We start from the raw sequence: 23,540 nt of genomic DNA on the forward strand, positions 1-23,540 counted from the left end.
CAGTTGGTGGGCTTCCCACACATGCATGATGGAACCACCTCAGACACACGTCACACTGGATCTAGGAAAGAAACCAAAAATATCAGGTTTTTTTTAGAAAAATATGTCTTTACAATTACAATATATAATCAATCATTTTAGATTCCTTTATATTCCAACTGTTGGAGGATCATATCATAGCTTGTTTACGCAAGATAAGATTAGATAAAACTTGTCCTCTTCATTTAGTTTACTAACACTAAGTCTTTGAATAATTCTAAAAACTTTCCTACCCAGTTCACATCCGTGTCACTTTCCATCTCTCCACAGAAGTGACACAAGTCTTTTAGGTCCTCTGTTAACAACAAAAGTATAAAAACACACACACACGATTATACATGTACAATCGTGACCGTATATATGTGTGTTTGTGTGTGTATAAAACTATTACACAGGATGTGCTAAGCACCAACACAGTCATTTATGAAAAAAATATAGAAGATGAAATGATTGTACTTATTAATTTGTAGACAAACAATTTCCTTAAATAAATGTTTTCAGAGTCCATGTTAATGTATTAAGTTTTGCTAAGTACAGATGTTTTAGCCAAACATACAAATAATAGTAATCATGATAACAATTGTCATAAACACTCAAAATAAGAATATTAATGTTATCCTCACCACTGTTAAGGATTAGAAATATATGGTTCCCCCCTCATAACTTTGTCAAATAAAGAGCAAATGTTACCAAATTCACAGGATTTATTGTTGATGATAAGAGGAATAAACAGAGTTAAGGCCTTGTTGGTGAATTAATTTGTTCCCATGTTATGGAGGGGAACAGGTTATTTCAGGCAGCTGAAATATTCATTCTCTACTCTCCTCCCCCCATAACGTTTGGGAATAAAGGGCAACTGTTGCCAAATTCTCAAAAATTGTTATGTGTGATACCCTGTAGTATACTAGAAATGCCCTTACTACAGTAATCTGTCATATTTTACATTAGAACGGGATTTACCAGAAAGTCCACGCTTTCGTCTTTTCAGGAAGTCTTAATAATTATGCCATGCTTTCAGCAATCGTCTTATATCAGCAATGAAAAATTATAAATACACACTAAGTGTTGACTGACTTTTGTTTCTGTCAGGCGTAAGTGACAAAAGTTAGAAAAAGACCGATTCTCTTGGCGTTTAAAATAACACAAAACAGCGTAAAAAGACCTCGTTTATTTAATTATTTTTACAATTTTGTAAACAATAGCTGCCGATTAAACTAAATGTTACAAGCTTGACATGATTAACTGAGTTGTTTTTACCGAGAAATCGATCAGAAGCGCCGTGAAAATGGTCAGATCCGCCTCTCCGGCTGTAATGCGCGCTCCCGACACAGGGGGAACAGATTTTCGCAGGGGAACCGAATAGCGCACAAGACCTCTTCTCTTACCCCTCTTTTGTTTGCGCTGCCTCCTCCGTCGCCTTGGCAGCATGGGGGGAATGATCATAGTCCCAGGTGTTCGTAGCAGCTCTGGAGGAATAAAGTCCAGCTTGGTGGGTGTGTGAAGTCCAAACTGTGTTCCTATGTCCCACAGTTCTAATCTGCTGTAAGTTGTAACGGCTTCCAGTAGTGTGTTGAGCGAAGACATCAATAAAAACAGGCTAAAAAAAATGAAAACACGGGAGCTCCGAGCCGCAGCGTTTACACGCGCCGCCATCTTGTTATCGCCATCTTGGATGGATGGATGGATGGATGGACGGACGCACAGACGGACGAATGGATGGATAGATGGATGGATGGACGGACGGACGGATGGAACTGACCTAGATATTTCAAACTGGTTTTAAAACCTGCGGATCTGGTTTCGGGTTTAACTGGGAGTTCTGGGATTGGTTCCTTCTCCTGGACTTTCAGTTCTTAGTGGAAGTCCAGGAGACTTTCACTAAGCCTGTGTAAAGCTGTTACACAAGCATTGTTACTGGACTTTGACAAAAGGTCCCCACCTCTGGACTCGGGGCTTCCCTGTTCTCAGAGCTGTGAAGACTTTGTCCGCATGTGAACCCTAACCTCCGCTCCGCTCCGACGTCATTCATTGTTTACATAACGGCGCTCGATGTAGAATGAGTCCTCTGGGACTCATTCTACAGATACACTTATTCAGTAGGTTTGTGTTTGTGTTGGCAGTTCGTTGGTCACCTATTGTTTGTCCGGTTGAAGCTGCTACTGGTGAACCATCTGCAAATTTTATCATAGCTGAGATAGCTAAAGCAGCTAGCTAGCTAGCTAAGAGCAAGAAACGGAAACTAATCTTATTTGTTTGCTTAGATGCGTTATTAGAATACAAATTTCAAATGTATCATGTTCTGTTGTGTTTTTCTTAAAGCTAAATATTCTTAAAGCTAAACAGTTTTTTTTACTGATGTTTATTAACCCCATGCAACTAAAGTGCACAAAAAATACACAAGATGGTACATAATGTTAGTAAAGAAAATAGAATTATAAAGTACTGAAGATAATATAGTTAAAGAAAGTATGCATAAAACGTTCCACTTTGGCCTGCTTCTTAACCAATGTTATTTTACAATATTGAGAGGCAGTATTCAAACTCCATGTTCAAGTTTCTGCAGCTTCAGGAGCAAAAAAAAAACCACTTCCAGTTTTATCATGACAAAATGAAAGCACATTTTGAAAAAAGAGAACAGAGACAAATACAGCTACCATTTGTTTGGTTATTTTTGCAACTTCCTGGAGTATTTTGACTTCTTGATTGTAATTGGCTCTTTTTCATCCAATACTCTGATTGGACTACAATCACTACAATTTCTGAAACTGGGTAAACTGGACAAATCACAAAAAAACTTTGTGACAAATAATAAGGTCAAGGAAGTCACCTAAATCTAAACCATAGTAAAAAACAACAACAACATTTCCTAACCATAAATGATTCATTTTATCCTTCAAAACGTGAAGTGAAGAAAGAAATATCGAGTGATTGGCTGCCAATGTGGTTTATTTACATACACTTTCAAATTCAATTAAAATCAAAGATACTTTATTGCTCCCAAAGGGAAATTAAATAAAATTCAGTTGTGAATGTAGTTTGTACTTTGTATGTGAAAGACACCTGAAATTTTACATCTTCTTAGCTCTGTTGGTACTCCATACAAAGGAAATGCAATATGGTGGAGCTTTAGCAACTGACTGAAGTTATTGTTTGTTTACATAAAGATATGCGCTCACATACGTTTCACTGAACTCTTAAATTGGTGGTACAAAGAAAATCCACAGAAATTAAGTTTTAGAGCAAAACTGTATTAAAAAATGCCTGGATTTAGATAATCTCATCTTTAAAAAATGTTGATTTTTAAGAATCATTTGAGCAAGCAACTTTTTCATTGCACTACTTTAGCAAATAACATGCTTCGTAACACTTTTGTGGGTCGAAGAGGTCCTCAAATATCACTCAATGGATCCACTTTACACCAGTGAGAAAATGGTCAAAACCAGTCAACAATAGTCCAAACTGGTGCGTTGGTAATGTCACTAAAGTGCGGTGGTAATGGAGGTGAAATAATCACGTTTCCCTGAGTCCCCCTTCATCAGGACCAGTTCACTTCTGCTGCCAGGTAATTACAGCCGAAGCACAAAGAGGCTGAGGAGCATCGCAGGAACAATTCAAGCAGAGCGAGATGATGACGTTACAAAATGCTGGTCAATAACCATTAACGTCTCGTTGGAGGAAATCTTTTTTTTTGTACGATGTAAGAAAGTCTGAAAAAAACTGGGAAATATTTCAAAAAGGCCACAACTTTATGGGTGTTTTTACAACAGCTTAAAATCTGGTATTCCTGTGATGAGAAAAAGAATTACAGTAATAAAATTCAACAATGACTGAAGAGTAGCAAAATGTAAAACAGTAAATGAAAGAGTAATGTTTTTAGTTCAGATTCAAGGGTTGCAAAAATATAATATACCAAAGAGACCCATTCATCAGCTTCCTGTTCATGTTTTTTTTAATCTTTTGGAAAAATATTCACTAATTATGGTGTATAGACAACAAATATTACAGACTAACATAAAGCAAAAAAGGGGGCTGTTAATCTACAAAATAAATAACAAGATAAGAGAACAAATAACAGCAATAATAGCAATAATAAAAAAAATAAAACAGCACCTAATCAATTGATGTCACGACAAAATCAATTAAATTGTTTAACATATGTGGATTAGGTTACACTTTTTAGTTTAGTTCTGCAAGTTTAGGTCTAAATCCAAAGTTTCTATGCTTTATCTTTTTCTTGTCTTGCAAAGTCATGTTGCACCACATCAAGCTAACAGCGAAATTTGCCACTTTTCATAAAACACGTTTCATATCACTGTTAATGTTTACATTTCTTGAGCTTGTTGCAGTCATTCAGCCTTTTGGAGCATAATTAAGCGACTTTAAATTTTATATTTCACCCTCATCTAAAGAATTATTCTATTTTCTCAAAGTCACTGAGAAATATTTATTATATATTTACTAAATAATAATAGAGATGCAGTTGGAGAAACTGTATGATGAATGAAAATTAGACCAATCAAGTTGAAAACGTAATAAATGTTGTCATAAAGATCTATTCTCTAATGATCTGAATAAATTAAAGAAACACAAACAATTACAAATCAGTACTGAGATTTTCACATGTTGATGTTAGAAGTACTTTTACTGCAGATGCATATTTATAATCAGGAATTCTTTAAAAGTAATGTCATTGTACTGCTTTTTAGGTATTAAAATGTTTATTTACTTATTCTAAAAAAGAGTTTGTTTATTTGCATCTTTTAATGTATTCCTAATAGTGTATAAAATAAGCTTGACTGGTTAAATGAAAAGTCTGCAAAATGCACCAATACTTTATCTGAATCATCGCCAAAATAATTGATAGAATAATCGATTACTGGGGTAATCAACAAGACAATCAAATCGATTAAAAGTGTATTGAGAAAACATTTAAAGAGGCAGGATTATGTTAAATTCACTCTTTTTAGCTTTACATCATGTTATAATGGTTTTCCTTCATTAAAAACACATCTGGAAATTTTATTTGATTCTTTCACAAATGTTTGAGAAATCCTTTAGTCTCCATGGCAACCATTCAGCTGTACTAAACGTCTTGGTGGACCTAGCCCCGCCTTCGAGACGCAGCTCCTCCTCAGAGCTGAAGCTTCCAAACAACCGAGCTTCTGCTTTGAGGCGCCATTCAGCTCCTTCAGACTAGCCAGCAGAAATTAGCAAACACCTGGTCAAGCTGTAGCTTTACAAGGTACTTCTCAGTAAAACGCTGGTGAAAACGTTTTTAAAGGGTTAAAAGAGGAGCCATGTTGTGATGACTTCCTGAAGGCGAAGTTTCAGAAAGAGCAGAAGACAGAGACCCAATTTCAAGGCATTAAATTACAAAGCCCAGTTTTTTATAAATCATTTGTGATATATGCAGCATTTTTATGAAGGGAGCATAGTTACTTTATTGTGCTATAAAATTTTGCTATCTACCTGGAAAATACTTAATATTGCCTCTTTAAAGAGAGCTGAACAATCAGTCCTCAGTTCGCTCCTACACCAGGGAAAGTTAATTAGCTTCTTATGTTTAGGAACAACACATGTTCAGTGTTTACCCAGTTTGTGTTACCAGTTTAGTACGTGTGTTTCCCAGTAAAAGAGGAGGCGCAGCATCACATCCTGCCTCTACTAACTGGGTGTAAACTCTGAGTCCAGGCGGGAGATCAGCTCCGATCAGGTCACAGTGCGTTGCTCCAGTCCCGCAAACTTCCTCTGCGTGGATCAGCGTTGGACTTTCTCTTCACCAACCCACGGATTTATCTGGACACTTTTTATTCCTTCTGGAGAAACTATTTCACACCCCTGAATGATGTTTTCGCCGCATTTCGGAGCTCCTCTGTCTCTGAAGTTTCTGCAGACCATCTCATCTCGTTTTGCTGCCTCCAGTGTTTACATCCCAGCCGGTAATTAAAATAATCTTGCATTCTTGTTAATTTCGAGAAGTGAAGGACAACACGGGGTCCAGATTGCCCCCCAAACGCAGATTTTTGGCACTTTATGAATGCAGCTGTAATCACTGAGGGGAGCATGAAGCACCTAAATGGGTCCATCGCGAGAAAAGAGACAATCAGGCTCCTTTATGTCTCGAGATCAGCAGCAGTTTCTGCGCATTGTTTGTTATGAATAGAGCGATCTCCAATTGAGCCTCTTCACTTTGGAGATTTTTCGATTTTCGATTTTACAGCTATTGAAATTAGGACGCGCCGCGCCTCCCCCCTTCTTCAGCTTGGTGGCGCGGCTGCCTCCCCCTGATTGACAGATGAAATTGACACTCGGGTTGCCTCTTATCAAGCGCTGCGTTTCAATCCGCCTCTAATTGCAGATATAGTGCCATCCTTTCTTTTCACCGCATGTGATTGCAACACGCAACCTTCCGTTGCGCACAAGAGGAATGATCGATCATATGTAGTGTGTGGGGTTTTTTTTATGTCTAATTGCATCGAAATTTCTTTTGTTGCCAGGGTTTAAATGCAGGAGAAACTTTAAGACGTTGTTTCGGAGCGGGTGTAGCGCTGGTTGGAGCAGAGATGCGTAATGCGCAGAGAAAACTGGGTCTCCACTCCGAATAGGAAGCGAGCAAGACCCGAAAATGGTGAGTCACAAACACAAAAAGTTATTTTAAGTCATTTTATTTACGGGAGCGTCATAAGAGACGTAGTGAAATTGCTCAAACCATTGCAAAAACGACAACTAAACGCTAAAATAATAATTGTTATTCCTTTACCTCAGTGCGTGCTAATGGAATTATAATGATGGAAATGGAGAAATTAATTTAAAATGAATTAATCATCTAAAGAAAAAAAACCTGCAAGAAGTGCTAAACTGTGAATGAATCCATATCTATAAGTAATTTCTGTTTTGTTGGTTTACTTTACTTACTGCTGAAGCAATAAATAGCTTTACGCGTTTTCTCTGCTTTATCATCAATGCATCATGTTGCTTTTAATTTTAAAAATATACATTCTGACTTTAAAACATAAGGTAGTTTAACTTCTAACAGTGTTAATGGACGGAAAACTAATTAAACAGACTGCTGTGCTTAAGTTACATTGATTTTTTTAAACTGCTTGTTATTTTATTCAAAACATTTTCTTGTAATTGTTTTCTGCAACAGACAATTATATAGAGCGGTTTATGTGAGCTTATAAATTAATATTTTTCATCTACAGTTAAACCATTTCTCTGTTATTTGAACCATATGCGCTTAAGCTAAATTTTGCCTAAAAAATTAAATAAATTAAAGTTGAACGAGCTTTTGAACAATATTCTCCGGTTCTTAATTTTGAAATTATGTTGTCTTTCTTACATTATAATCATCGCTAAATATGCATTAGATTTTCTTATATAAGGAAAAGACATTTGAAATAATGCAAATCCCAACAAAAAAACTAAATAGATTTTTGATGTTGTCTCAAATTTTTACATATTTTTACGGGGGAATTTGGCGTAATTTCTATAAAGTTTGAGTTGATAGTTTTTTGGAAATATATTCAGATTTAAAATGAAAGGAGAAACAGCCGCTGCTTTGCAAAGAAAAAAAGAAGAAAAAAACAGAGATCTGGGTTGTTGCGCACGCAGATTTTTATATGTGTATATTTAGTTTTCACTCTGTTCTCGGTGCGTCCTGCTCTTTCTAAAGTGTTTTATTTTATTTTGTGGATCAGTCTAAGCCGGAGGTGAAGAAGGAGTCCGGGGAGTCCAGCCCGCTGGAGGCGGCCTGCCTCTGCTCTCCTCCGGCGGCCAAGAACCAGTGCGCCAGCTGCGGCTTGGAGATCCAAGACCGCTACCTGCTGAAGGTGACGCATTTGAACCTTTATCCGTTATTTACCTCGATTTTGATATTATGCATTCTTTTTGTACATTTAAAGGAATCGAAACGTCATTGTTCCGCTTTGCAGGAACTTGACACGTAAACCAGTTAGTCTGAAATGTATTGAGGGAAGGCAATACCTCTGCAAACTGTTCGTTAATTAGCGCATGCGTGTTGCATTTAATTGTTGCAGGTGAACAACCTGAACTGGCATCTGGGCTGCTTGGAGTGTTCGGTCTGCAGAGCGTCGCTGCGCCAACACAGCAGCTGCTACGTCAAAAACAAAGAAATATTCTGCAAACTGGATTATTTCAGGTAGGAAAAAAAAAAAAAAACAAGCGGCTTTTGAAATGTATCTTAAACAGTTACGTGTTTTGGGTTTTTTTTGTGTATCAGTTAAATTTAAATTTATGTTATTACAGAGTTTTGTAAATTAATAATAGATAGGTACAAGCATTAATACCCCTGCAGATTTAGATCTAACATTATTTTTATTTATCATGTGTTAATTTCAACCAGAAAATAACAGAAAAGGTAATGAAATAATGTAAAAGGAAAACTATTTCAAATCTTTTTTTAAATTTTATTTAAATATGAGATCTATTTTTAAATCCCTTTGAATTCTCTTTTTTTGGAGGGGATTACAATCATTAAGCCCTTCATAAAATTGCTTATTCGCTTATTGTTAGTTTTTTCTAAGTCTTTGGGGTTGGAAGGCCTCTTTGCCATCACCCTAATTTTTATCTTCTTGTTTTCTATTAGATTCAAAATAATATTGCTAAGATATTGGTAAAATAAAAGATACTTCAAACATAAACCTTCCTGTCTTAACAGGGATTTATTTTTAAAATTATACATTTTGATCCAATTGTGCCTGTTGTTAAAATGTTAAATGAATAATATATTGATTTTACTGAAGCTAAAGAGATTTTTGGTCTGACTATTTTAGATAGAATAAATCTGTCTTAAAATCATTGTTTCATCTTAAAACACACTAAAAAATATTATTTGTTGATGTTTTTGGAACCCAGTTAATTTTTTGAAAACAACATTCCAAAATTCCTTATAAAATATGTTTTTTATAAAGTTTTATTGGCTTTAAAAATAAATAAAAATAAAAAACAAGTTACAAAATGGCCCTAAATTATGAACTTTTAGATTTAATATTTATGTTTGTCTCTGGAGTTTTGGTCTCCTTGAAGGTAAATCATTTATTTCTCTCTAGTTTAATGTCTTAATAATATTTCAGTGATTTGTTACCGAGCATAACTTGGTTCATTTTTCAGATTGTTGTCACAGATAATTAATTTTGGTGGTACAAACCCAAATTAATTGACTTATTAGAGTTTGACCTGCAGAATGAAGCAGCACATCCATCAAACTGATGTTTTAGGATCTGATCTCAACTTTCTCTTCACTGCAAAAACATCTTGCCAAGTATTTTTGTTTAATTATGGTGTAACATATCATTACACTCAAAATAAGACAAAACTAATTCATACGTAACTTTTCAGATAGATTATGGTCTTGTTTTAAGTCAATAATTCCTTAATATAGATTTTCAAAGGTATTATTTCCACTGCAGATTATTTTACATATAACATGAGAAAATGTTATAAACAAAATAATCTGCCAGTGAAACTACTGTACTTTTTTACTAATATTAAGGCATTATTTACTTAAAACAAGCTCCTATATCTTGCTGAAAAGCTGCTTATAAGTTAGTTTTGTGCTATTTTAAGAGTAATGAGATATTTGCACTAAAAACTAGAACAAAAATAGTTGGTAAGATTTTGTGTTTTTGCAGTGTATCACTTTTGTCTTAGTTTTAACTCCTTTATGCTGACTTTCTGTATTTTTTTTCTTTATGTTTCATAATGTCACAACAAACAGAAAATTTATTTTCTCTTTGTTATATAAATGTTTGCTCCACATTTTTAAAGCCTAGCGTAGCTTCCACAGGTTTGTCTCTCTCTGCATCGTTGTAGTAAATATTTTTGTTTTGCCCTGCGTTTTGCCTTCCAGGCTCCAGTTAGAAGAAGCAGCACTAAAGGGCATTTTGTCAGAAACTGTAAAGTAGAAAATCTCCAGGTTTTCAGATTTCTATTTAATTTTAGTTTTATTATCTGGTACACTGTTGTTTATATTGTTTTTAAAGATATTTTTGCAATCAGTGGGGAATATATTGTCACCTTGCTGCTGTAAAAAGTAAATTTCACATCTGTGGGATTAATTCAGGACTAAGTCGTGTCAATGTTTATGGCAGCTTCCTGCTTTTACTGCAGTTTGATAAAGGTGAGCAGCACTTGCATTTTTTTATGTTTGTAATTTATTAATTTTATTTACATTAGCAAGAAAACAAGAAGAACTTTTTTATAATTACTAGGTGGGATTTAAATTTGCAACATGTGTCCCAGTAACATAGCTACACAGTAATTACACAATTCAAATTCAAAAATACTTTATTGATCCCAAAAGGGAAATTAAATTACACTGAGTAGTTCTGTCAATCAAAAATATTGTTATGGATAAATAGTTGTCTCCCCAGGATTTTACGGTTGTTTTTGTGTTTCTTTGTAATCAAAATCACATGTTTTAAAATGTCTATTTTAGAAATGCCTTCAATTTTTAAGATATTTGTGCTAATGTATGATGTTAAATGTGAATTTGTATTCCTTGCTGTAACATTAAGTTGACATCAAGCTGAGGTAGCAGTCAATTAAGCCCTACGTTTTTGACCAATTTTGACAAAATTTTGCAGTAAATTCATCACAAATATGGTGATCTGTTGATTTTGTGTGAACTTTGTAGATTTGTGAAAAACTGGAGGGACGTATTGATGTAATCTGGAGTCTAGAGGGCCACATAAAAACCTACAGTGGGCCAAATTTGGCCCCCAAGCCTTGAGTTTGACACATGTAATGTAAAAAAATAAAATCAAGTAAATTGAACAAACTTTTACTTTACTAGCATCGATAATCAGCACAGACTTAAACCAACTGTATCTGTTGAATTAAATGGGATTACTGACCAACCACGGCACATCCTGACCTTTTGACCTCCTCCCCTGCAGTAGGTTCGGCACCAAGTGCGCCCAGTGCGGCCGGCAGGTGTTCGCCAGCGACTGGGTGCGGCGGGCGCGGGGCAGCGTCTACCACCTGGCCTGCTTTGCCTGCTTCTCCTGCAAGAGGCAGCTGTCGACCGGGGAGGAGTTCGGCCTGGTGGAGGGCCGGGTGCTCTGCCGCAGCCACTACGACATCATGCTGGAAAACCTCCGCAGGGCCGCAGAGAACGGTAACCCAGCCCCGAGCATCAACCGCAAGCTACTCTATTCAACAGCTACCACCTGTAGGGAGGCGAAATGTAAAAAAAAAAATCTAGATGTTTGCATGAGATGTGTAAATATCATTATTTTGTTGGGAAAATGTTGTAAAAATAATTTTGCTAAGTTTGTGCAGCTTTTGTGATGTTATCAGATGATAAATTAAACTTTTATTAGCCTTTAAGTGTTTAACATTTAACATGCGTAGTTTAAATTTACTTAAAGTTTGATATGATCACTATTTGGCTCTCTTATTTGTGATACATTGCAAAAACACAAAGTATTTTCAATCCCTTCCCGTTACCGAGGAAGGGAGTACATGATATCTTAGTACTCTTGAAACAAGACAACATCTTAAATAAGAAGCTTTTCAGCAGCTATGAGCTCGTTTTGAATCAATAATTCCTTAATATTGAATTTAAATAAAGTGCTAGTTATAAGTGAAATTATGAGTCAGTGGAACAATAAATTTTTCAAATACTACAAATTAAAATGTCTTATTCCAGTTTCACTTTTTATCAATATTTAGGAATTATTTTTTTAAAAAGCTCCTATAGTTGCTGAAATGTTATTTGAAAGTTAGTTTTGTCTTATTTCCAAGAATAGTAACATAAAAATACTTTGTGTTTTTGCAGCTTTATAGAGATTATATTTCAATCTTTAAGTTTATTTTAATAAATATGTCAAATGTCAAACATCTAAAGGAAAAAAAATATTTAATTTATTATCTGAGAATATAACAAAAGCTGCACAAACTTAACCAAAAGTGATTTTTAATGATGCTTGCATGTTTAAACATCCATATTTAATCTTTGTGTTAAACTCGACCTCAGGTGTTTTTTTCTTTGTGCTTTTATTTTAATACAATAATATTTTAGTTAATAGCAACAAATTCCTTCTGAAGACACTTTACAATGAAACCCATTTTGACCAAATTTAATAAAATGTTAAATTCATCACTAAAAGGATTTGTTTCTGTTATCTGTGCCTCATTTCATTGAGGATTAAGAGAGAAATAATAGTACATAAATCGAACCCAGATCCAATTTTCCTGAATTTTCTCACTTTGTCTCTAATTCTTGAAAATATTTAATATTTGCTTTAAACTGTGAATGTTTGCTACAAATTACCTTAATTATGCTCCATGTTGTTTGGAGAATGGTTACTTAAACATTTCCTTCTGCATTCACATAATCTCCACATAATCTGATGACTGGATTATAATCTGTTCGTTTCAAAGGGACAGGTCTGACTCTGGAAGGAGCGCTGCCGTCGGATCAGGACTGCCAACCCAAACCAGCCAAGAGGGCGCGGACGTCCTTCACGGCTGAGCAGCTGCAGGTTCGTCGCCGCCCTCCAGCTGTTTCAATCTGAGTTTAATCCGCAGGAGTTTGTCGTTTAATCCGAGGCCGGATCGTCGTTCTGCAGGTCATGCAGACGCAGTTTGCTCAGGACAACAACCCTGACGCTCAGACGCTGCAGAAACTGGCAGAAATGACGGGACTGAGCAGGAGAGTGATACAGGCAGGTGTTGACATTACTTCTCTAAGAATCAACCAAATAAAAGATATTGTGAGGTAATAATAATAAAAAATATTTAAAAATTAAGGATTTAAGTAAGAAAAACAGTTATTTACTATTGTAAAGTCACATTTAGTGAGGATTTAATAAAGATCTGAAAAGATCTGAATCCTTATTGAATCATCAGTGAGTCAGTAACAGGCAGAAGGGAGTAAAGTACCCAAAACATTTACTTTATTATGAAGTAGAACTATTTCATAATAAAATTACTCAAGCAATAGTAAAAGAGCATTTGGTAAAAAGTTTACTCAAGTACTGAGTAATTATCATTTAATGTTTAAAAATCATCAGATGGAACAAAACATAAAGTTTACTGGAAATTTCGGTATTTTAAGGACCAAATTGACAATAATTCACAACAAAAATAACAATAACAAATAACACCTGCAGTTTTTTAAATAAGAAACTGCAGGTGTTTGTCTGTGTCTGATGAATGTTTGGTTAAAACATGTTTGACTTCATTCAGTGGGGAGAAAATCCAGAACTTTTACTCATGTAAGAGTAGAAATACTTCATAATACAATTACTCAAGTAAAAGTAAAAAGTACAGCATAGTAAAAATACTCCTAAAAGTAATTTTTTCCCCAAAAGTTACTCAAGTAAATGTAATTGAGTAATTGTAACTAGTTAGTTACTCAGGTGAATGAGTTTTTAGGTATTTATTTTCTTTGTATTTTCACACTAAAGGGATGTTTTTATGACTTTTTAATTTGTCATATTTTTTTTATTATGCTTCCCTGAACAGGTTTCATAGATCTATGGGCTACAATAAACATGTTCATTACATATTTACCTCAAAATCATTCTTAGATAATGAGATTTTAGTCTGGTCAGTTCTGCCTGTTTTGTTTGAGATTGAGTTGTTTTAGAGACTCTTGTCACTTTAAATCCAAATAAGCTGCTCCTGGACACGCCCCCAACTCAACATTTACACTCACACCTGAAATTGGCTGCAACAGATGCATAATTTTACAACTGTACATCTTTGAAAAGCAGAAGTAGAGTCTCCTGCACAACCAACAAGAATGCAGCAAGTTGTTTCTGAGTGGTAAGTCAACAACAAAAAGTGTTTGTTTTTTTCCAGCAGCCATTGTACAGTGCATTGTAAAACCAGCTGGTTAAACATGCTGGAGTTCCTCTTGGGTTGCTAAATAACATTTTGGGCTTTGATGGGGTTGCTAGGTAACGGCACAGTGCCCCTGGAATGTGACTTAAGATTCGGGAGGTTTTTGAAATGTCTCATTTTTCAGACACTAAAAAAACATCAATAATCAGCTGGGTGGGGTTTTAAATGCTTTTGCTGTTTGTAGAAGCAGTTCAGACCCAAATGGAAGCATAAAAACTTTAAAAATGTGACTTTTGCATAATAGGTCCCCTTTGTTAGCAAGAAAGATTAATTTGCAGTTTTCTGGTATGTTCTTTAGAACATCTTAAAGTTTAGATAACAATTCTCCAAATCCATCTAAAATCTTCACAGAAGAGTAGAATAATGAGTCTTACACGTTTAACCCAGTGAGTCTTTGGGTTGGAAGAGATCGTTACGTTGATGCCGACTGTCTCCGTCTCCAGGTTTGGTTCCAGAACTGCCGCGCCCGACACAAAAAGCAGCCGCCGCTGCAGAGCAGCAGCTTCCCTCAGAGCGCGCCGCTGTCCAGGATGCCGCCGTCACTGCCAGAGGATCTCCACTACTCCTCGTTCAGCAGCCCGGACCGACCGCACCTCCTCGCTCTGCACGGATACCTGGACGGTCAGTGGCACACCTGCATTCCTGTAAAGAGGATTTTTATAATTATTAAGGAACATGTTCAGCTTTTATCATGATCTAATCCCAAATAAACTCAGTGAGGGAAATGTTAAGATTTTTTTTATTTGGCTTTTCATTAAACTGCAGTTATTGTTACAAATGAAGCCTGTAACAACCACATTTTATTTATCTTAAGTTTGTTTTTTGGTTTTTGGGGTTTTTTTACAAGAGATGCCAAAAAAGTGGATGCAATGTTTTGTCATTCCAAAAAATTAGGAGAAAACTGTTTTGGCAAGTAAGACGTGCAGATTGATTGTTGTAACTGTTGAAAATAAAAATGCAAATCATTTATTCTCAAAGCAAGAAGTCTGTCTCGGCAGTTAAGGAGCAACTTTTTTAGATTTTTATAGGGTCTTAACAAATAAAAGACAATTATATCATCTGTAATTTACTGATTTCATACACGAGGTTTGATAAAATACTGTTTGAGGAGAGAATAACAAGAATAAATAAAAATGTTTTGGTTTATTATGCTCTATTCTAGAGATCAGCAGATTAAAGCAGTTAAATCATCTTTAATTAATCAATTTCATACATTAGGTTTGGTAAAAAAAAATTAGCTTGTGGGCAGACAAACACAAATAAATAAATGTTTCTATTATTCCTGTCTTCTACTCTCTATGTTAAAGTGTTTTATTTTCATCTGATTTATAAAGACCCTCTGTTGTGAAGTGGTATTATTTTCATATTATTATAGCTTCATATGGACTCTGATTCTGCGGGTCTCTGAAGTGGGTCGAGTCGCTCTTCCTCCCTCTTCATCCCTCATCATCGTCGTCTCCAGGCTGAATTGAAACGCCGTTTTAACGTTTCTCCTTCGTTTCCAGCTCACCCCTTCTCCGTCCTCGCCGCCCCTGGACACTTGACTCATCCCTCCATCGCTCTGCCGCAGCTTCCCATCAGCCGCTGACCCGTCACCGCCCTGATGATGTCACGGACGCCTGTCGCCACGGTTACCTCCATTTTCAGCTGGCTGTCAGACTGTTGAGCTGAACTGTGGTGAAACATTCAAGCAAACATTGGGAATATTTTTTTTTCTCATTTTTTGTCTTTGTTCTAAACGAAGCACAGAAGACTACTCGTTTTTGCGTTAAATGTTTTTCACTTTCTTCCTGTTCGTATGTCAGGCGGTTTCAAACGGCAGAGCGGAGGAGCATTGTAGCAGTACGACGGAGAAACCTCAGCTTCTTTTTTCACGATCAGCACATTTTGCAGCTTTAATGTTGTTGGTTGTTGTGCTGTTGTCAGAAAAACAGGAACTCTTATTTATTCAGATCAAAACCTCTTGTTTTTGAAGCACTTTTAAAGTGTGTGTGTAAATAAACCGCATCAGATCTGTCACCAGGTTTATTTAATGAGCAAAAAGGAGACTGATTTCATGTGTGTGTGTTTTGAAGGTCATAGAAAAAAAACTGAATATAGAGTCAGATTGTACCTGCTGTGACTGTCAGTTGGACCTCAACATCCTGGTCATTAAACCAACTCAAAACGCGTCACTTACAGGAAATACGATCAATCAATTAAATCCAAATTCAGTTAAAGTGTTGCCATCGATTTGTGTTTCATTCAGGCCTTTATGAGCTCATTTAAGATTCATTACCTGCTGCTGTTATTCAGACCTTAGAGGCATTTTAATGATATTATTTGGTTTTGATGTTCCAATGTGGATCAATATTTCTTTTCATTTGTTCAAACCCTGAAAAACAGACCAGAAACTGAAACAAGAGCTAAAAAATTTGTTTCTTTATTGAGAAAACTAAATGAAAAATGAAAATGGAATCAGTTTGTAAATAATTTACGTTTCATTTATTTGATAGATTATGACATGGAAAATAAAAACCCAGCAAGGTCTTCAGATTTATGTTTTTATACTTTAGTGGTTAAAATATATGATTCTAGACATTTACACTGCAAAAGCACAAAATCATACCAAGTATTTTACCAAGTGCAAATATCTCAGTACACTTGAAATAAGTCTAAAATAACTTAAAAGTAAACTTTTAGCCAGACATAGGGTTTGTTTTAAGTAATTAATTCCTTATTATTGATGAAAAATTCTACTTTTTCATCAATAATAAGAAATTATTAAGGAATAACAATCAGAAAAGTTACCTGTAAGTTAGTTTTGACTTATTTAAACTGTACTACGACGTTTTCATTAGACAGTAGACCAAAAATAGTGTTTTTGCAGTATATATAGGCAGCATCAAAAATAATAAAATGAGTAAAATGTCAAAGTTCAAATGAGACAACAGGGGAGGCTAGAAGTTATACCCTCTTTTTCTTTTTTTATACTCAATACAAGCACCTAAACTGAAGAAATAAGAAAAATTTATTAAAAATAAACCATGTGGAAATGCAAAAATCTAGATTTTTCTGGTAAAAGAACAAATATTGTTTCTGCTGTGTGTGGCTGACAACACACAGCAGAAACAATCTGCTATGTTTATTCATAAAGGCTATGTTAGACATACATCACATGTAACTTTATGATGAAATAAGTTGATACTATTTGAACCAACCCCTTACAAAATGCTAATTCTGCTCAGGAATTTGCATTTTCTTGGAGCGACAATGTTTCTCAGGATTTCTTTGTTATTTTCCAGACAGATTCAGGCTGCAGACTGGATTATTTCTCCTCATCAAACTCTGAACTGGAAAGTAAAATGAATAAAATAATATTATAGAGGTGCAGAAAAAAAGAATTGATTCTATAAAGAATCACAAATCCTAAATATGGGAATTCCGAATCGATTCAAAACACTCAAAAATGTATTTTTACGTGTAAACTTGCCCACTGTACATATTTTAAATACTTCTTTGATAGGTTCTTATTTCAGAACATGCTAGGCAGCTACGCTAACCTAAAAATGGTGATTTTAAGTTGCAAACTTTGTGTCTAACCTTAAAGAATTGCTTTAAATTTTGTTTTTGTTTGCATTTCTTTCTCTCTAATCACATAATTTAATCTCTAGATTATTTGAATAGTTTCTGAATCTAATCGTGAGCGTAAAAGTGAAATTTTGAATCAAATTGCTAGATGCTGAAAGACTTGCATCTCTAATAATGAGTTCAAAAATGGTAAGGGTGTTTAATGTAAAATTGTTAAACATGATCAAGGAGAGAACCATGAAGAAAATGCAGCAGAAATTTCTTTAAGCTCTGAATATTCACTAAAAACCCCAAAACCGTCTCATGACCAGGTGTGTGCGAGTCTCTGGATGCCATTAGGAAATGAAACGAGCTCCTATTCTTTCTTAAATTTTGCCTTTGAATAATCTTTAAATCAGTCTCTTTCAATCAATTCAACGCAGGAGGAAACCTGAGCTGGAAAATGACTCCACTCCTCGTGAAACCCTGAAACAAAAGCCGTCTTCCTGCTGAGCTGAGATGATTATCAGGCTGACACACTTTGGGCCACCTGCCAGCACTGCACTGTAAAAAATTATACAAGTCTCCCTCCATGCATGTGCATCCCTGCGCATTTAAGCCGCCCGGGTTTGTCATCCTAACATCCCCCAACCCCTGACTGGCATTTTCAAGTGGTTGCAGATGAAACATGGCCCCCCTCCTACAATGCTAATGAATAGGCCGCTGATTGCAGGATTACAGCGTCGGCTGTCTAATGAGCAGATACGCTACAGAGCCCCTCGTCTCCACTTATTCACATTTTTCTCCTTGAAACTGATGAGCTCTTCCCCGCACAACAGTCAACAAAACCTCTGTGGAAGATTGCAGCATGAGCCATCTTCATCATCAGCCTCCTCCTCCTCCTCATGCAGGTTTATTTCAGATGCTCTGGGTATATTCTAATTATTCAGCTTTTTTGGTCTTGAATTTATTATTTAACTGCAACTGAAGATGCTTTGCAAAGTGTCTGAAGGGAAGATTAGGGTGATAATGACTCAATTTAAACGATTAAATAATAGAAGCGGGGAGATAAAATGTCAATGAAGACTGAAAGCTTTAGAAGAACAAAAGGAACAATAAGGCAGATCATGGACTGTGTGACTTTTCTTATGAGGCATAACCATAAAATCTATAATTCTGCAAAACTTTTGTGCTGTTTTTCTGAACATAAAATCCAGAATTGAAACAAAAACACATTATATGTTGTTGACTGTCATTCAAGTCTCCAATTACTTGGTTTGCTAATCACAGAAATCATCATATTTCTTGCTAGCCTGGTAAAATACTATGGGGTTCCATTTGTGTCAAAAATAAGTACAAGTCATATGTGTAGATGTTGTTGGTCTATGTCGTTGCTATGTGTCTTTGGTTGATGTCTACGGTCTTAGTGCTTTATGGATATGTAGATATTGCATGTAGGTGATGAATATGTTACGTCTCTAGCTGCGTCGTTATTACTCACTGTCACCTTGTCAGTTCATCTGCAGTAAAGCAGCGAACCCTTCACAGTTGTTTTTTGATGTAACTTCTGTGATTGGTCCATGTCGTTGGTCGGTGTTGCTGTTGCCTGTTCTCTTTGCCAGTGTTGAAGTAGGTCATGTCTGATCAAAGAGTTTATTAGATATTACAAAAATATTGGTCTTTCAGTATTAGTGTTTTCAAAATGCTTAGATTTCTACCTTGTATTTCCTTCAGGCATTAATCTACCGCTCCCTCTCGCTTCGTCCTCAAGCGCTCGGAGGTTCACTTAGGGACTGTCAACAGCAAACACTCCTGACAAACAAATGTAAATAAATGCCTTGTCTTGTGACCAACTGACACAAAAAGTGGTAGTTAGGGTTACACGAGACACGCCATCCTCTACTGAATTTTAAGCCATATTCAACATTTTAAATAATTTTAATATTAAATAATATAATGTTTTCTTCAATAGATTCCAAGTCATGTGCTCCATTGACTCAAAATCAGTGTGAAATTGTTCCACTAAAGTGTATAGATGAGGCACACTCATTCTTACTCCATTTTAACCCTTTTTCTTTATTTTTGCAATTTTTTGTCAATAATTTAGTCTAAATTTCGTAAATATACTTTTAACAATATTTTGTCCAAATTTAGTAAGTATATTTTTTAGTAATTTTTTGTCCAAATTTTAAAAAATGCTAAAAATATATATATTTACTAAATTTGGACTAAATTTTTAAACAAAATAGCTAAAAAAATATTAAAAGGGTTAAGATGGAGTAAAAATGAATGTGCTTCATCTATACACTTTAGAAGAACAATTTCACGCTGATTTTGAATCAATATGTCACATATCCCAGAAGCTATTGAAGAAAAATACTAAATTTTAACTAAAAAATGAGTTAAAAATAAAAGAAAAATGAGTTAAAATGGAGTAAAAATGAATGTGCTTCATCTAAACACTCTAGTAGAACAATTTCACTCTGATTTTGAGTCAATGGAGCCCCATAAAATGGAAACCTATACAGACGAAGCTGTGAAGCCAGGCTGGTTTTTAATAGGATTGTTCGAGGTTTCACCTTGGTTTTATCGCAGGCGGTTTATTGTTCACATCCTTGACTGTGGTGTTAAAATGCTAAATGACAACATCGAGCCGAAGGCCATTTAGGATTCAGTCAAGTGCTGAACATAAAAGAATCATTTGTTGTTGAGTTGTCATTCTGTAGATGGCGCTATGTTTGGTGACAATGAACTGGGATCGCTGCAAAGACATAAAATATCCCCAAGTATTTTTGGTCTAGTTTCTAGTACAGATATCTTTGCACAGTTGAAGTAAGACAAAATTAACTTGCAAGTAACTTTTCAGCAGGAAATATGAGCTTGTTTTAAATCAATAATTCCTCAATATCAATGAAAATTTGTCTCATTGGCAGATTATTTAACTTATAACAAAACATTGTTCCCATATTTTCATGTAAAACAATGTCTGGCAGAACAAATACAAGTTAAAAAAAAAAACTTTTACATCTCAAATAATTATCTGAAGAGAAAAAAGAAAACACTGCTGCAGCTGCCACTATTATACCAAAAGTTGCCAACATAATCAGTTCTTCACTATTTACCTTCAATCTTTATTACTTACTTTCTCTTATAATAAACTCTCATGATTAAACAATAGTAGATCAACCACTGAAAATGTAACCTGCAAAATACACATTGTTTAAATATAAATGTAAGAGGAGAGACACTAAACAGGCAATTCACATATAATAACACAGTAAATAAAGGACTTTAAGACACTTGGGTTGTTTGGCTTCTGCTTTGTGGAATATGTTCATTTTATTCTATTAAGTTTCCAAACTAAGAGTAAGAGCATCGTGATGTGATGAAATTTGTCACCCAAACTTGCATAACAGCGTATAAATCAACATTTTAGCACAAGTTTACATAAGCTAAATCTACTTTTTGGCTTTGTGTGTGTTTTCTAAGTAGATATTACCCAGACATGGTATTTAACTTTATCCTAAGGCTCTGTGCAACCAAATTCAGTATCATGTTTCCAAGCAAAGCTAAGACAAACCCGAATGAATGTATTTTCTCCTGAAATATGCACCAGTGAATGGTGTACTTTAGAAAATTTGGAGAAATAAACATAAATGATCTGTTTCATGGCTAAACAATTACTCTTACAGTAGCACTGAAAATAAAAGTTGACAAAAAGCGAAGCAAAAGCTTTCATCCAGGCTCACAGCCAACTGTGCACTATGTGAAAATAAACACTGGAGTCCGCCGCAGTTTCCCAGGATGCGTGTTTCTGAAAGGACAGCATTGGGTCTGAACCGCCACAGCACTTCTGTTTGGTTTATAAGAAGCTGTGGTAAAATCTAAATGACTCTCCTAAGCCAGGCTGGAGATACAGTACAGCTGAAAACCAAGATTCCTGGGAACTACTGAAACGTTTTGCAGAAAGACGTCCATGTTACTGTTTGGCTTTTTTTGTTAAATAAAGTCACTTTCCGAATCACCAAATTGGAATTAAACAAGAAAACTCACAAAGTTTATTTAAAACATGCAGCTGAGTTATGAGAAGTGTCCTGACTTCAGCACGTAAAGATTCAACAATATCGTCTTTCGCACTAAAAATTTGTTTTTTTGATAAATAACAGACCTGATTTACTTGTGATGATTTTAAGGATTAAATGAGAAGTTGCATGAAAAGATTAAAAATGGGTGTATATTTTTATAGTTTTAGTTGTTTTTACAAGATTTTTTGAATTACACCAAATTGCACAAGAACTTCAAGATAACATTATATCTTATTAAATGAAAAGTAATTACACTTTCAGTAGCACAGACAAAAAGTGTCGACAAAAACTAAGGGTGAAATTTCTAATTTTCTTATTTCGAAAAGAAACTATTTATGCAGCAATTTTGTTAGTTTAAGACCCGAATTATATGCATCTCTGACTCTCATTAGTTGTCTTCTCTCTTTTACTGGATCAAATATTATTATTAGTAGTATTTTTTTTTTTTTAACTTGAGTTTATTGTTCATAATAACATAGACATGTGTTTGCTATTTAAATTTTGCATCAATCAACAGTATTTCTGAGCCTCAACATGTATTTTTATGTACATTATAATAATATTTATATTCAAATAAAAGTAGAAGAAACCTTAGATTTACATGTGTTAATTTTAAATAACATTTTCGCTCAGTTTTAACTTGTATTTATTTAGTTGTTCATTTACTTATTCAGTTTTTAAGTTTCTATCCACAACAAAAACGTATTACGTTATGAAATTGTAACCATATTTTTACATATATTTATAAAGTGGATGATGTGTTTTTTCTGTTTCTATTGATCTTGAATTTTACAAGTTCGATTGTGTATTATGTTTTCCATCCACAAGAGGGCGATGTTTCTAAGATACACCGGCTAAAATGTTGCACCAACTGTTTAGCTTTCATACAGATTAATGATGATTCATCAAAGATTAAAGGATAAAATGATGAACTAATTACTTTGCTTAAGTTCCTTATAATTAACTTCAGCTGGAACATTTGATGAACTCTTCGCGTTTATTGACACTCCGGCTAAAAATGCGTACATTTGGAACATCTCAGCAATAATTCCGTTAAATATAATCAATACTACAATTGTTGACATTTACAAAAATGGAAAATAAGGCACAAATAATTAATTTGTGCCTTATTTATTGATGTTGATCAAACTGTCTCGGAAGTTTTACTTTGAAATCAATGGGATGTAAATATGGCGGAGGCCACACGGTGGCGCAGTGGTTAGCCATACTGCTTGCAGCATTACCCAATGACAGCTTGAAATCCTGCAAGTATAAGTGATAATCTCCTATTTATTGTGACATCACACAATAAAAACGAAGGTTTAAAACAAAAAGGAAGAAAAATGTAAAGTTAACTGTTTAAGAAAATCACAATCAGATAATTTCTTTGAGGTTTATTTATTTTCAATACGTCTTGCCATATTATTTGTTTCTAATTATTGCCATTAAGGTGTTTCTGTATATGTTCATTCCTTAGTATTAAGTTTAATAATTTATTTTTATGTTTGTATTTTGTTCTTTCCTCTCTTCTCCTTCATTCAGCTCCACTGTAAATGTTTTCCTGCTTGCTCTCTGCTGCAGCTGTTCCTCATTTCTCCAATTATCTGGTTGCCTTGTCATTTCCACGTCTCTCTCAGCATATAAGCTCATATTGTTCTTTTCTGCATTCTTTAACATGTTTTCCATGCATTTTTTAATTGTTGTCAAGTTTTTGTTTCCATAAAAACCCTGTTTTGTCAAAAACATGACAAAGAACTGCAGAAAAATGAGGCGTTTGTGCTGCACAGTAAGTCTAGTCACACTTTCTACAGATAAACAGGCTCTAGACTCTAGAAATATAACATTTTACATAACAGTTATGTGCTTAAATATTGTTTTATATTATTTTATCAATCCAAACTGCAGTTTTTCCTGTATTCTGGTGAAGCAGATCAAGGTAAAAAGATGCTTAATATTATTTAATTTCAAGAAGTTTTTCTCATTAACTGTTGT

General features: G+C 34.9%; 1 protein-coding gene and 1 long non-coding RNA gene across 4 annotated transcripts; one reads left to right on the plus strand and one right to left on the minus strand.

The window, feature by feature from the left end:
• LOC114154876 (uncharacterized) lies at nt 1-672 on the minus strand. The gene is made up of 2 exons (XR_003597637.1): nt 273-672; nt 1-61 (listed from the first exon to the last, which is right to left on the minus strand). It is a non-coding gene; the product is annotated as an uncharacterized LOC114154876 (long non-coding RNA).
• A 5,056-nt stretch (nt 673-5,728) lies between these two features.
• lhx6b (LIM homeobox 6b) lies at nt 5,729-16,133 on the plus strand. 3 transcript variants are annotated; one of them, XM_028032802.1, is made up of 9 exons: nt 5,729-5,978; nt 6,537-6,667; nt 7,740-7,871; nt 8,079-8,200; nt 10,959-11,179; nt 12,448-12,548; nt 12,636-12,735; nt 14,358-14,535; nt 15,420-16,133. In XM_028032802.1, exons 2-9 carry the CDS (start codon nt 6,665-6,667, stop codon nt 15,583-15,585), a joined length of 1,023 nt encoding a protein of 340 aa, XP_027888603.1. In that variant the 5' UTR covers nt 5,729-5,978; nt 6,537-6,664; the 3' UTR covers nt 15,586-16,133. The 3 variants fall into 3 exon arrangements, with proteins under 3 accessions (XP_027888603.1, XP_027888605.1, XP_027888604.1); XM_028032804.1 differs by having other exon boundaries at nt 12,636-12,731; XM_028032803.1 differs by lacking the exon at nt 5,729-5,978 and having other exon boundaries at nt 6,424-6,667.
• Nucleotides 16,134-23,540: the final 7,407 nt, after the last annotated feature.

Source organism: Xiphophorus couchianus, chromosome 12 (assembly GCF_001444195.1).
Source record: "Xiphophorus couchianus chromosome 12, X_couchianus-1.0, whole genome shotgun sequence".
Lineage (NCBI taxonomy): Eukaryota > Metazoa > Chordata > Actinopteri > Cyprinodontiformes > Poeciliidae > Xiphophorus > Xiphophorus couchianus.